We start from the raw sequence: 15,888 nt of genomic DNA, 5'->3' as shown, positions 1-15,888 counted from the left end.
TTACAGATTTTTTATTTTTTTTTTATTTCAAATAAAACATTTTTTTTTTTTTACTTTACATTTTTCTACAGATAATTTGCTGTTTGTGATCAATTCAATAAAACAAGAGATAATGACACGAATACAAATCCCATGGGAGGAATGGTCATCAAGCATGGAGCAGAAACTGGATTCTCTTATCAAAGAGACTTTGGGTATGGATCTGTGTGATGGATAATCTTCAGAGAAAAGACTGAGTAGGCAAACTATGACTGTATGCTTAAATAAACAGCACACCCAACCATCCGTTTACTGGCTACCTATATGTTAAATATTGGATGGCCATCTCTGTCATCCCTGCTGTTTATATTAATTCATATATTGAAGTTTTCTTTTACTTGTTTACGCAACCGTGTATCTGCCATGATAATTAGTTAGTTTACCTTTATTTTAAAATAATGAAGGGACCACTAGCCCTTTATACTTTGTGTGTGGCTAGGTGTACAGTAGATGTTTGTAGACAAATGGGGTCTAACCTTCCCGAGGGCTCCTCCAGCCTCAATGATGCCAATAATTGGTCTAAGTATTACAGCTAAGAATTTGTTCTCCATATATACCTGTTACAAATTGTAGGGGGGCCAGCGACATTATGCTCTCTGCATTCCTCCATTGGAGGAAAAACAAACTGTTCAACTCACAGCTGAGCACTGGTTGATGGGCTAGATATTTCCCCCTGGTCATGGACAACATGGACAGCCCGCGATTTAAAAGCGTGAATGTGACTTCACCAAATATTTACTGGTAGAAAATCAATAACTGGCATTTAAAACAAATGTACCAGAAGATTTACCTGCAGCGAATGTTTGGTGATTGTCAGATTTTTTTTTTTTGTATTGGACCCATTTTTGTTCTGGTATGAGGCCTTTTCAGTATTTTATAATATGGAAGACAGCTTATCGGTAATCTAATTGTGCTGGTAATTTGCTTTAAAAAAGTTTTTTTTTTATTTTGTTTTTCAGGTTCTCCAGTGGCTGGCCAGACCTCCGAGTTTGTTAATCAGGTTCTGGAGAAAACCTCTGAAGGAGATCCCACTGGTGGCTTAGTGGGGTTACGTATACCCACTTCAAAGGCGTGATGGCCTCCATACACGATGAGTGCTGATGTGTCATCCTTGTCTTCTCCACAGTCTGCACTGTAAATTCCATTTAGGTTTTGCATGTAAATTTCGTCATCTTCTAGGATTCTATTTTAAACAAGATTTGTTGGGCTAGAGAAGCAAACAAACTTGTCTGCAAGTGGCAAGTACTCGTTGCATGAAGCTCTGTTTTATCACAACTTCTGGTTGTTTGTAATTCTTTGTTATTAGCATACAAGCAGCAACAACTCTATCATTGCCATAGATTTCTAAATACTGAACCTAAATGTGCAAAAGAAATAGTCAAAACGTATTGTAAGTTTAACGTCTGTCTTAGACTTTTGTTGTTTTTTTTTTTTTTTTTTTCTTTTGTTTTTTCTTTTACGTTCCCATAGTTTTGAGCTAATGCCAAAATTATTCAGAATAAGCTTCAAACATAAGTGATAAGAAGACTTACTCTTTTGGGATGTTAGAATTGTGGATTCTGTTTTTAATACAGAATCTATATGCCAGGCTTGTATGTCTATGCCTGTGTGTGCCGTGCTTATGTTACAGTAGCAAAGCCGCGGTCACCAAAAGTGGCTCCAGTCACAGTCTGTCTGATTCAGAGAAACCAGACTTTGTGATAGCAAATAGTTTGTCAGAAATGGGACTACGATTATAAAAAAAAAAATGATCTTTGTGCCTTGTAATTTGCGGAGTGAGAAGATACTTCTACTGCTAAGAGTCGCTTTTTTGGTATGCTTTAAACCGTTAAAAAATATCTAAAAAAATGTAGTGTAGTGGGCTTAATTGCATAGTTTGATACATATTTATTGAGTTGTGCTTACATGTTTAAGATGATAAAAAATCCTTGTGACTTCCTTTTTTTTCTCCGAATGTATATAGGAATATGTTGAAAATGTAGATATGTGCCACAGAGTCTGTGAATTGTATAGACATTAAAAAAAAACACAAAAAGGTTAAAAAAAACATAAAAGGTAACAAAAGAGAAAAAAAACTTAAATGGTGGCTCTTGACTTAAAAGCCGCACTTTTTTGATTTGTGTTATTTTTATTTTCTCTTTGGTACTTTTAGTTTGAAAAGGAAGAAAAATTGCACATTACCTTTGATTGTTTTCTTTTTTTATTTTTTTATTTTGTACCAAAGACAAAACACGTTGAGGTGGCGGACTGCCAGTCAAAGTAAAGATTTGCACAGCTTAAAAGATACTGTAATGAATGTAAACATTTAAAAAAAACATATATATATATTTAAAAGTTTAGGTCAGCAGAATTTTGGGATTAGTAGGGGTTATAATAAACTGTGAACTTTTTTTTGTTTTTGTAGTGGTCCAATATTCTGAGTCTGTATGTAAACTCTGAGGGTTTATTCACAGTCTGCTGTCTACAGTAACGTGACTAAATTTCCCCTGTAGATAAATATAGACTTCATATATGTAGTTGTGTGTTTTTTTTTTTGTTTTGTTTTTTTTTTTGTATTTAGCTTTAGATTTTTTCAGATATTTGGAGGGTAGGTGGTGCTGCTACATTTCATTCATATAGATAAACTTCCAGAATCTGATATTTTCCCTAGCCAGAGACATGTTGTAGGCCTATATGTTGTAAAAGAAAATATATATATAAATATCTATATTTTTGCTATTGTAATATGCACCCAAATATATTGAACTTGAGAGAAAAAGGAGAGCTTTAGAAATTCTAATACTTTGCCAATATTTTTGTTAATGTTATTGATCATACAGAGCATAACCTGATATGAAAGAGTAAACAAACGTAAGATATTCAAAGAGGAAAAAAAAAAAAAAAGAAAAAAAAAAGGAAAAAAATATATTTTTGTACCTTTTCTGCAGGATATGCTTATTTGGTTGTTAGGGACTTGGTTTTCATTTTTGTCTTTTGGTGGATTTGGCTTTATCCTGCATGTTGTTACTTTGTGGCTACAGAAAGTGTTGAGATATTCTTTCTTACAGCAGAGAAGACCTAAACTTTAACGTTAAGTCCTCTTTAAAAGATTTCCCAGCTATTTGGAGGCTAGCTAGGGAGGGGCAAAGATGTATGGCAGTTACATGAGAGATGTAAAAGCAGATTATGCAGCCCTTTTTTGGTTTTTGGTCACATGACTTGAAGCCAGCATGTTTGTTGATATGACTGGAAGCAGCTCTGTATTGTGGGTTTAAGCCTCAGCCGAGTCTCCATTCTTTTTTACTGAAGACTACGCTGACATTTGTGCTACAGTGCAGGCCACTGGATGCATGACCCCAAATTGGAATACCAATAGAGTGCAAGCTCACTGGTATGCGTTTGAAGACTTTAAGCCGGCCATAGGTGGTTCGAATCTCAGCCAGTTCAGCTGGGACCAGCTGAGATTCGAACTATGTATGAGCCAACCTGTCGGATTTTACATGCGATTATTGCTAGCGGCTAACATAGCCGCTTGCAGCAATCACTGTGTTCCCTTGGTGTGTTTGCAGGAAAGAAAGACTCTCCATCTATGGCTGGCTTTACTCCCCTAGCCTGAGTAATCTATGGAATTAGACCTAATGTTAGAATGTTCAAAATGTTTTAAATGTTCAACAAGGTAACCCAGCGAGTTAACTTAATTTTGCCACCTGTCTGGATCAGCTGTAAAGCTGTCTGTAATTCATTTGTAGAAGTTTCCACAATCTGGAAAAAAAATATTCAATACTGAACTATTAAAGAGTCATTCCAACCACCTCTGGTGAAAATCCAGTGTTTGGTTCAACTGTTTCATCATGTTGCAACACAGCAAGTTTTCCTAATCTCTGTGGTCCCTTACAGGAGATCAACTGCTACTGAAGCCCCAATAGCCTCCTTACCCCATTGCCTGCACATGCTGATTCAGGTAGAACACATTTGTTCTGACAGCTCTGTTTATTCAGAAGGTGACCTAGGTAGGTTAGGATGGGATCCCTTGTTTTGTCCAAATCAGATTATGGGTCTAGAGGCAGCAAAAGAACAGAACATGGGACCTTGACAAGTACTCCATCTTTTGTCAGGACACGGAGAGGTAAATGAATGCTTGCTTTGTATAACTCATGATGCCCCACCAAAACCAGGTTATGTGTGGCTGGAGTTTATTCTTTAATCTGGTTCAGCCTTAATATTTTCTTTAATACATATTTTCTTAAAAAATATAGAGGTTTAAAATGTTAGTTTTGATATACAGTTTTTTGTTGCTGTAAAGAAAGAATTTTACAGCACTTCTGGTAGTTGTAATGCCAAAAAAAAAAAGATTGCTCCCATAGACGTGCCTTATGTTTTTTAAATTTGGGGGTTGAATCTGTTTTTAGGTCGGTCTCAAAGTCTTACAGAATCAGAGAATTACAAAGTGCATCAGAAATGTCCATTATCGTTTCTTTTATTTTTGTTAGGCACCAGCAGTTTGTGCAGTTATGGTAAAGGCATTGTCCCTAAGAAAATACAGTACTACTATGTTACGATTTGTTTTATAGTAATCTGGTGCATACTCACACACTAACCTATAACATGTTAGTCTGCTTTTCCTGGACTGTGGAAGCAACTGAAAACCTAAAGTTACAATTATGTATATATGAGCAGCTCTTTCTTTCTTTCCACAAATGTGTAAACGCATGCCTGTGCAGGTATTGAGATGTTAGACTGCCGTTATTGCACAGCTTGTTATTCTATATTATTAGTTACTTTATCCAACATAAAGCTGAACTTGTAGATGTTTACCAAGTATCCTTGGTATTCAGCTTGTCTCTCGCATCATCTACAATGTGTAAAGTTTGCTTCGTATATGTATAAATGTTAAACAAGCTATCCTTCATTTTTATAAAATAATACAGTGAAAAAATTCCTGATAATATTGTTATCACGTTTATAAACAATAAACCATTATTTAAAGATTATTTTAACAGGCTGATCTACTAAATGAACCTGTCAAATGTACTCCAGTGGGTACACCTGCCACCTCTTCCACTCTGTGGATTATTGAACAGGTCACCTGTATGAAGACTCTTGCACTCCCCCAAAAACCTCAGTTATCTTAAAGACCTGTCCTACCAAAATTCATCTTGCTAAGTTATATATTGGTATTAATATGTCTGCCCAGATGTAAATTACCACCCAGGAAAAACACAGCAGTGTGTTACATGTTTGTGATAATGTGAGACGGCACCTCTTTAGGAATACATTACACTGGTGATTTTGAATACACTAGAAAGTCTCCAGTGGTGAGATGTTGATTTTGTGGTTTAAATTTCAGTGCAATGTGTAAGTGGACCTGGGTGTAACTAATGATATGTATTGCTCAGCACCACAGGTCCTGAAAATGTGCATTATGCTGAGTCCAGTGTGTATCCAGCATAACGTCCATGACCATTAACATTTGTGTACTCAACCGAGAATATTCGTTTCTTGTGGACACATTAGTACAACACCAATGCTTTAGCATGGGCTGAGCAGCCGTTTCCATTGGTTATGAGTAAGATCCTTTGGAAGTGTTGGGAAATGGTAAAAAGAGTGTCCAACAGTCTTTTAAACCTTTTCTTTAACCTTCAGGATCCTCTCTTAATGACCAAAGGTGATTGAAATAGTTTTTTAGACCATAGGATTTCCAGTAAATCTATATAACATGAGTTTATGGGGACTTTTTTTTTGTAATGTGAGCTGTATCTTCTGTAAGCTATTTCCAATAGGTGATTGCCTTTTTTCAGCCAGTCCATTTACTGATTCAAAAGGGTCCATTGAAGCACTTCAGTACATTATTTTTAATAGCTTGTTTGCATCTAGAACTAGTATTATGCTTCTGTGTCTGCAGCAGGCTCAACTAGTACTTTCATTTAGAACTAGTATTATGAGACACGCCTCTGTGTCTGCAGCAGGCTCACACTTGGTGAAAGATTTTTTTTTTTCACTTCCAAATGGTGCATCCATTACAAATAACCAAACAGTAAAAAAAAAGCCATTCACATTGCCTATTCATTACTGAGAATTGTCTTGTCTGGAGAAACGTGCTGCCTTATTTGAAAAGACAAGAACTAATGTTCAAAGTGCAGTAAGCCATAGCAACTAGTGAGGTTTCATTTTGTAGTGATTTCAATTCTTAAATCTGATTGGTTGCTATTGATTTTTGCACTCTTTAATACATCATTCATTTTCACAGTTTTACTGAATAGGGCTGTGTGAGCACAGCTGGACAGTGACTGCGTATCATCTTTTTTTTTTTTTTTGGCACAGTCTACTCAATTTGCCAACTGCATGATTGATCCTGACCTGTTGTTGTTTTACACAAGGTCCTGTATCCCATTTAGCAGAAGATTTGATGTAGATTATAGGGCTGTACCCCTTGTCAGCTGGCTGAGCCATGTTTTGCTAGATGTAGAAAAAAGAGTCAATGGCGCTGAGGTGAGTATAGAATAACAGTTCCTTTTTTGTGTACAAATTGTAGCAGGCATTAAGACTTTCTACACGAGACAGTGCTCTATCATTTTAGAAAATGTATTATGAACTACCACCTTTTTCTTGTGGCTTAGTGAAGATGAACATTATTTTTCATGGACCATCTAATGTGAAGCTGGCTGTTCTTTAGAAACATGGCTAGACTCATAAAAACAGTGCTTTGCCTTTTCTAGAAGCTGCCCTCTATTTCCCATTTAATGTACATGGCAAACACTGACAATCCCAGCTAAAGTCCCAACAGTCTCACAATGATATGATGTGTTCTTTGTCTACGCCTTTGGCCCACACACTGAAGGGTTGTCCTTCAGTAGCTGCTATGTTCATGCCCAAGTGCGTTTTTGGGAGGTGCTCTTCATTCATCTATATTTTGCACTTTGTTGTCCAATAGAAGACCAGACCGTTCCGTATAACATTTCTGTTTTACATTATCGGTAATGACATTTGGTAGTTGGCATACATTTCGGAGTGCCTTATTAACAACCGTTGTTGCTTCCTAGTCTGCTTCCTTCCTGCCTTTTCGAGGAACTTATACTGACTTTTACTTCTCAGTTTATAAGCTTTGTTTAATTCAGTGGTGTCCTCTTCTGCAGGTATTTCCACAACTTGGTCAAAGAAAGAAGAACTGCTCACTGGTATTTGCCAGCTGAGAGTCGGGCTTGGCTAATAAGAGTACAAAGCGTAGAAACCTATAGCAGCCAACCAGATTCACTGTAGGTAGGTCAGAAAGGAGTTCTGATTGCTAGCTCTAGGCTACTGCGCTTTGTTCCTTGTTAAAGAGTCCCACATGTTTTTCAATGCACAGCTATAATGTCCTTTATCACTTTCAAGTGTTAGAGGGCAATCCAATGTACTGTATGTATCAACCCCTCATTGCTGTAATAACATCCCAAGCCATTTCTACAGTAGACACATAACTTCCAGAAATCCTTTGCCTCTGGCAATACCCTTACTTCTATTTAACACAGGGCTATATATAACACTCCAAACATCTGACAGATAATCTTAGCCTACCTATGCTTGAGTCCATACAAACATGCCCCAGTCAGTATCTGTAAAGCACAAAAGACTCAGGTAACTTGCTAAAACAATTCAATACATTGTTTTGGTTCTTCTGACCAGATGTGACTTTAAATAATACATTTAATGTTAAGGGAAGCATATATAATCTAGCATTATTCAGACATGCAGGATGTATTGTATCACAGATGGAGGACAAAACTTCAAACCGCTGTACTATGTTGTTTTTTCTATATGCTGGCCATCTATTCTAATTGGCTGTTGTGGCATTACAATAAATATTAAGGCAGCAAAGATTGCAGAATTTTTCTGCAGTTGCTTTGTGGAGTTTTCTCATCAGTTTTGTATGGAGAATGAATGTCATTCGATTGTTGAAAAAAATAGCCTACAGACATAGCATTTACTCCTTTTGCACTGTTATGTTGGGGTGCCTTGTCTATGGTAGACTCCTGTTCATGTTCAGTCCTGACTGTGGCACAACTTAAGTAATAGAGATCTGTGTTCCAGACAATCTACCATTGTACCTCTGTTTTATCTACATCTACAAGGCACTCTGTAAATCATTTTTTTTCCATCCTGTGTTTATGGGTGCTCGTGCAAAAATGTAATGAGGGTGATATATTTATAAACTCGCGTAAAGAAGAGGAATGTTGTCCACAGCAGCCAATCTGATTGCAGTTACCATTTTCCAAGGAAAGGTTAAAAAGAAATTCTTACATGTGATATGTTAAAACAAGTCATATTTTTTTCATCTGATTAAGTTTTTTTCCCTAATACACATTTTTGAGCTACATTCAGCCTTTAAACTGAACTCAAATGTTACCTCACCTATGGTTATTTGAATCACAATAAATAATGTTTATTATACCATTGAATGTTCAGGTTGAATGGCATACGAAATATTATTGGATGTGCCCTTTTCTCTATACATAGTGAGCCCATCCAGAGTTCACTATGAACTCTTGCCTGTAAAGCACATCTTGCATAGATTTGTATGGAACCTAAGGTGTGGTGGCTGTTGAATTCCATTGCCTAAACTAAGAATGCTACATACAGCAAACATTGCATGGGCACAGCTGAAGTGCCCATGGGTACAACCTCTCAACATTTTTACTCCTGGTAAAACAAGGGCCGTGTTTTGCCTCAGTATGGCACAAGAAAGTTCTATCCTTTGCCATAATTGTACACCCACTGCTTTTCTCTTCCTGCCACTTCATGTCATTCCTTCTCACCCCTTATTATCAGTGACATCGAACATGGTCACTCTAGTCTCTCTTATGTGGCCACACAGTGTTATTGCCAGTTTGTATAGTGAGCAGATGTTGAGAGTTTTTAGACTTAACATTTTTTCCAACTGACACTTTATTTTATAAGTATTTATGTATATGTACAAAAAGCACTTTGTTAAAAGAGGAAATAGTTTTGTTTTACAAACATACATATATATATATATATATATATATATATATATGTCATTTCCTGCCATTTGCTGCTAACTCTGGACTGCTCTGTATGCTGCAGCAATACTTGATGTAAACTAAATACAGCTGGCAGTTATGATACAGAGGAAAGTTATGCCTCAGGTTAGGTTGGATTTGCATGGTTTGACCATTTGACCTTGTCATTGAGGACATGGTAAGACAGTCCTGAATTTAGATATTTATAACAGGTCCTGAACTGGTGTTGACCCTTAAGTGTTTTCTGTTTTGCATGAGTTGACATGTATCAAAGCTCTCCTAGCTATCAGATAAATTGGTAAATTGGACAGAAAGCCCCAATGAAACAGCACCTAAAATGCTTTTCTGAGGCCTAGCTAGTTTACAGTAATGAACCAAGTGTGCGGAATGTTCTAACCAAGGACCAATGTGACTATAATTAGCGACTGTCTGAGCTTGGCCCAGACCACCAGGAGCCACCATGCACCCTCCACACAATGACACAGTTTTAGAAGAAAAAGCTGTGCGGCTTTACTCTTAAACCAAGAGACTCTGTGGTATTTTAAAACAGTCTAGACATGGTTGTACTTCGATGCCAGTAATATTCTGCTTCCTCTATTGTCATAATATATATATAATATACATTTATATATTATAATGTAAATCTTTAGTGTATAGCTCTTGCTCTTATGAAGAAAAAAAGTTGCATTGTAAAACATCATTATGTATATATGTTAATTTCTGCATTTGTATGTAGTTTGAGAACAGCCAGATTCTAGCTACACAGGACACAACCAGTTGTGCACTTGGGTTTCTTGCAGGTTGAATATGATCATCTGACATAACTCTTTATGTGTGTTGTAATCCCCCTTGGAAAAATTCATTTTTATGTTATCATTTTTCAAGGCATGCACACGTCACGCAAGGCTGGGATGATTAATAATTAGCATAAACCAAGTTGGTTTTCTTGGGGAGATTATGTCTGGTAGTTTTATTCCCTGAGGTCTCAGGAGCATACTTTAGCTACCAAGTGGGAAGATGAGATTCCCATTTCAGGAAGCTAATTTCCAGGGTAAACAGAGAGGAGATTTGTCTCCTTTCCTCTCAGTACCCTGCAATCTCTAATTGCTTCTAACACTGCCTGTATTAGGGATGGATGAAAGCATACATTTGCACTCCTTCCTGCTTTCCCGAATATGGTGAATGATGAAGAAGACATCACTGGAGTTCATGAGAGCTTAAGTGACATTTCACTTCTAACAACAAGTTGGCAGAATTAGTGGTTGCTTTTTAAAGTAAATCTGTGCCCATGTAGCTATTAAGATAATCTAAAGGGTTATCCAAGCATTATGTAAGCTTTAAAACAAGCCCTCGCTGACCTCTGGTAGCTGCAGGCATTGTGAAGTCGCTCATCCTTTGGATATACAGCAAAAAGTACTTTCTTTCAGTTTCATGTAAGCAGTTTGAGTACAGAGTAGGTACACTACGAAGAGGGGATAGAGTGAAGGGCTGAAGGCTAGGTTCACACTTGCGGGCAGTATGCAGGCTGGTTGCAGGTGTAGGAATCGCACCTGTTCCCACACCCGCAACCAAATTGCACTGCTCTTGCAAGATGCATGGGTCTGCCATTCATTCTGGATTGCACCCCTATACATCTCAGCCCTCAGTGCATTTGCAGGTGTGGGAACCACAGGGAAACCACCTGGTCACCAAAGACTGTAGTTTCCCTGTGGACGTGTTTTTAAAAAGGTGTACACACCTTTTTTCTGCTAGATACGCCAACACTTCAGTTCATTCAAATGAATGCCGTGCCCAAGCAAACACAGGCCGAACAGCCCACAAGTAGTGTGAACCTAGTGTAAATTAGAATTCTCTTGTAAAATGTAACAATAAATTCTACAGTGCCTACAGCTACAGAGGACTTGTCCCTAAGCTCATTTACTGCTTGATAGTTTTATGTAAATATTTGAATGTCCATAGCCTGGTCACGGTTCTGCTTTAAGGTTTATTCACACTTGACTTGGCAGTTTCTTCACAAAAGTCTTTGGGAAGGGCTGCCTAAATAGTCAAAACTAGTCACTTTAGAGAACACCACCAAATTTCTCCGTTTTTGTTATGGTACTTATGGTCGTATATATCACATGGAATATGGTGGTCTCTCATTTCACTTTCCTTACTAATATTCCAGTATTACTTTTTAAGTACTCGTCCATTTTCCTTTCACTACTAAAGATCCTACACTTTGTTGAAAAAGAGGTTTCAAAACCTACTATGGGTCAGGCAGTGCACTTATCAGACCCAGCTGTCTGTTTTGTTTCCCTTGCCTGTCGTGTGTGTGTGTGATGTGTTCTTATAATTGTGCCTTACTTGTACATTCAGATAGAAGCTGGCCTTTTTCTAGGCCCTTTTTGTGTGGACCATTTGGGAAGAAATGTTTTAATGTGTGTGATACTGACTAAGAAAAAGAGATGTACCTTATATAAGGAGACAATTTTTGAGTGCCTCTCTCCTGTTTTGAGCAATGGGGCTAGCTTGTAGATTTTCTCAGTGATCATGTTATCTGCTGGATAAAGTGTAAATGATGTAGTACTACAGCAGTTTTCCGTGATAAAGATCATTTGCCGCACTTGAGTCGGCGGTCATATGCATCTCCTTTTGTTAGTTTCCTCCACAGCTATCTTACTTTCCGGACATTTATTTAGTTGATGTCGCGCTGTGTATCGATCTAATGAGTGTTAATAAATGATCCGACTTGCAGCCACAGTGGCACCAAGAGTTGCATTTTCAAACCTTTGTTTAGATGTTACCAGCCAAAATCAATAATATCTCAGTTTTGTGGTCCTGATCTGGATTTCCAGGGTCTGATGTGACACTCAGTACTCACTGGCACTTGTAACCGAAAACCTGGACTAAATCTACTTTGGAAGCTCTGGTTAATGCTGCTATGAGTCATTGTGGAGATGCATATGAGAAGATACTCCTCTACTCCACATTAGTAATTACTAATAATATTTTTGCACATGATTTATCAGCAGATGGCACTTTAATATATTAGAAATATGTTCTTGCTGATTCTTTCTGTTTGGGATGGTCCCAAAACAAAAAATATACAGCAACTTTGTATTACATTGTTCATGCTGAACTATCTATTTACAGTCTGCTAGGTGTTGTCATCTATTTTCATGTAACCTGTTTGATTGTAGAGGCACGTTGGTGTCAAATGAAAGTGAACCCAATTTAACTCCTTCCCAACTGTGTGCTTGTTATGTATGTTTAATTCATAAAGGTAGTAAACGTAATGGCGATGATCCATACATGCACACAGTTCTCTGCCTCTACTGCAGCCCTCCATTCCACAACATCTTCAGGGTTCTTGTAGTGGACAAATGCTTTCTTACAAAATTAGCATGTTAAGTCATCATACCACAATGTTTACCACTGTGTAACTGATTTTTGCCCCTTGTATAATGAATGCACAGGAGGAGGCTTAGTGGCTGGAATAGAATCTGGAGTATGTAATGCAAAAGTTAAAAAAAAAAATACTGTAAAAAAAAAAAAAAAAAAAGTGTTTCCAAAATGTCTTTTATTTCAGTCTGTTTCTGTTTTGCCTTTTATTTAATAAAGCTATTTTGTCTCTTCACTTAAAATGTGTACGGGTTTATTTGCTTGCTAGACACAAATGCCGATGGTTTGTTACCCTGCTGACTTCCAAACCGACAAGATCCATTCAACAGAAACCGCCCTCAGTATTTGACTGATTGCAGCTTTTTATTTATTTTTTTAATAGAGTAGAAGTCAGTGTGAATTGCCTCATGGTTCTTAAATGGATTGTAGACACCCAAAGTGATCACAGTTGCGGCATTGTGTGGTCTTTGCCTACTGGTTAATTCAACTACAGGAGAGAAATATGGGGCTGCTATTGACCTCCTTCTGAAAATGCTTATCTGGATGTTATGTTGATTTGTTGGCCATAGTGAATCACCAAGCGCAAGTAGGAAGATCAGCAAAGTCATAAGTTCTTGCATGCATATACAGTAAGTCCCTAAATATGAACGTTCAAGTTGTTAGAACACACTGATCAGGGCTTGCAGTCATTGGCTGCAAGCATTGATTGAATGCTGGTTTTCTACCATGCCCATTTGCCAAAAGCTGGTTGTGAGACCAGCTTCTGTAGAACAGACAGCTGTACACATGAGCCGAAAGTCGGAGAGTACTTGCTGAACCAGCCAATTTTCTTCCTTTTGTGTAGCAACTTAACTTTGTTGGACTTACAAACGAGCTCTCAGAGAAGAACTCATTCATATGCAGGGGACTGTTTTATTATGGTTATGTGATAGTTTGCATTTTTAGGGTTTGCATTCAAGATGTGCAAAGAGACATCACATAAACACTTGTAGGTATAACGTTTAAATAAATGACAGATACAGATAACAAATGTAATAATATTAGAACATATAACAAGAATATTTTACAGCGTGGAACAGATGATCAGACCCAGGTGCATGTTTGCCCTTGTTATTCCAAGTTTTTAGTTGTGTTATATACAGAACTTGTATGTAAGGAAATGGCCAACCCCTTTGAGAGCAACATGACCTTTTAAGGACTTGGTCAGTTTGTAATTACATTCCTTTGGTATGAAGTCAGCGAAGGTAACCAGGTTTTCAAGGCTTTCTTTAGATATCGTGAGACAACTTGGAAATATGAAATTTCCCCATCAGGGGCTTACTGTACTGTAAGTTCCAGACCTGTGAAAGTACTGCAGCAACTACACCAAAAATAGCAGTCTTATGTTTATCACAGATTTTGTTTAAAAATATATCTAAAGCCAAAATATTTTTATTTTTTATACATTTTGAATAGAGCGGATAAAGACCTGACGCCTGTCAGGTTTTTTTTTATTACTGTCTGTATTGCCACTGGGCAGACCCATTCTTCTATTTGTCCTGGTGATCATTATCACTGGAACAGAAAGTGATGGGAATCCAAAGTGTTATGGCTGTCACCAGAACAGAAAATAAAGGGGGAATCTTCCAATGGGAACACTTGATCTGGTGACAACTGTCCAAGATGGGATTTTTTATTTAACTAGGGATGCAGAGCAGTAACTATAGGCTACAGCTATATACCAAAACCAAATACTGTAAATGAATAGGGGACAGCACAAAACTGTGGGAAAATGAATAGGAAACGGCAAAGCTAACACTAAATAAGTGATTCCCGCTTATGCAATAGTGTACAAAAAAAGTATATCTATTTCTCTGGATGCAAGAAATGAAGGGAAATCGCCCCAAAGGGACAAAAAAGCTGACAGGATGTAACCATTCTTCATTTTTGTCTGAAACTTGAAAAGTTTTGGTCATAGACTAAGGTTTAGTCACAAAAAGTAACATTTTATAGGTGGAACCTGGTGGGCGAAGTCATCCCCTGAATTCTAATATGTTTTGGATGCTTAGAGCTCTCTCCAATAATTCCTGACTGTTCCTTTCTACCTAGGATTTTTGTTTTTCCCACCTACCAATGTGTGTTTCAACATTTCTTGCTGCATATGCTGTAATATACGAAGTCCAGCAATAAGAGTGGAAACTCTCAAAATGTCCACAGCAGGTTTGTAGACACAGTAGCCCAAATATCTCACCAATAAAGTGAAAACTATTACAAATTATCAGTTGTTTAACTATCCAGCATCTAGGAAAAAAAACTGAATATTATCTTTGAGTGGACTGAGCCTTTAAAGGTGTTCAGTATAGGATTAATATTGTGACAAAAAATTGCCATAGCTTTTTAAAGTGTATTGCTAGCCCTTTTTTTTGGGGGGGGGGGGTTATTTTGGATAGGGTGGAAGGAGAGTTAAAACCTCCATCAATCTTGTATTGCTGTGTCACTGTTGGGGTAATTTACCCTCTCTATTTATTTTGGTACTAAATGTGATATGAAAAATTAAATTGAAACCAATGGTACATATGGTAGTCACTAAAACACAGGCAAAATCTTCCAGTGGGGGCACTTGTTATGGTGATAATTATCTTGGTGTGTCTTTGTAACAGGAAGTGAAGGGAATTTTCATCCATAAGACACAGACCACAAAAAAAGAAAACAGAACATTTTACCATTTCTTATTCTATCTGATACAAAAAAAATGGCAAGAAATACACTTCAATAGTGTAACCTTGATAGCTGATCCACTGGTGCTGAAGAAAGGTGTGTGGTGAGCCTTTTAATGAAAATGGAAAACCCCTTTTGAAATGTGAAAAAATTCACAACATAGAATAGCATAATGCCAAACTAGAATTTGTGTAATAGAGTTCTGTGTGCCTAGGTGTCAAACTCATGGATCTCTGGCAAGCCTGTTCCAGAGTCAAGGCAACTGTAAAACAAAGTCCAACCCCACTCAAACTTTTTTTTTTTTTTAAATTTTAAGAAGAGGGGAAAAGTAAGAGGACCTGATGTGTCCTTTGACCTCTCCGCTGTACCCCAAATCAAATATCTGTCAGTGTGGTGTGATGGGGTACAGCGGTGAGGTATGTTTTTTGGGAGGTTGTTACTCTTAACCAGGTACTTTAAGTATCTGACATGCTGCGACTTCTAGAGGGAAATAATCCCACTATTTTGATACGCTATAGATGTTTTTTGGGGGGGGAAGCTTTGTGTTTTGGTGTATTTCTAATCTGAGGTATTCTTTGAACTAGTATACATTTTTTATTCTTTGTGTGGTTTTCACATTTTTGTTTACTGGAAATTCTGGACAGATAGTGTTGGCTTTGTAGGTCCCATTTTTTTGGCTTAGTATGTACTGGGAAAAAAAAATTACACAATGAACTGGGCAGGAGTTGTGCTTTAAAAGAGGAATTTCACCTTGCTAGCCAAAATAACTTCC

General features: G+C 37.4%; 1 protein-coding gene across 1 annotated transcript in view; it reads left to right on the top strand.

Moving 5' to 3' along the window:
- Window positions 1-12,661, top strand: part of CREBRF (CREB3 regulatory factor) — a 67,149-nt gene extending 54,488 nt beyond the window's left edge. The window contains exons 8-9 of the mRNA XM_089687388.1: window positions 72-194; window positions 999-12,661. Coding sequence (XP_089543514.1) covers window positions 72-194; window positions 999-1,114 — 239 coding nt within the window. The 3' untranslated portion in view covers window positions 1,115-12,661. The remainder of the gene's footprint in view (window positions 1-71; window positions 195-998) is intronic.
- Window positions 12,662-15,888: the final 3,227 nt, after the last annotated feature.

This window comes from Staurois parvus, unplaced genomic scaffold (genome assembly GCF_062004578.1).
Source record: "Staurois parvus isolate SC_StPar_1 unplaced genomic scaffold, SC_StPar_1.0 ptg000424l, whole genome shotgun sequence".
NCBI lineage: Eukaryota > Metazoa > Chordata > Amphibia > Anura > Ranidae > Staurois > Staurois parvus.
This window is presented reverse-complemented; position numbering and strand designations above follow the sequence as displayed.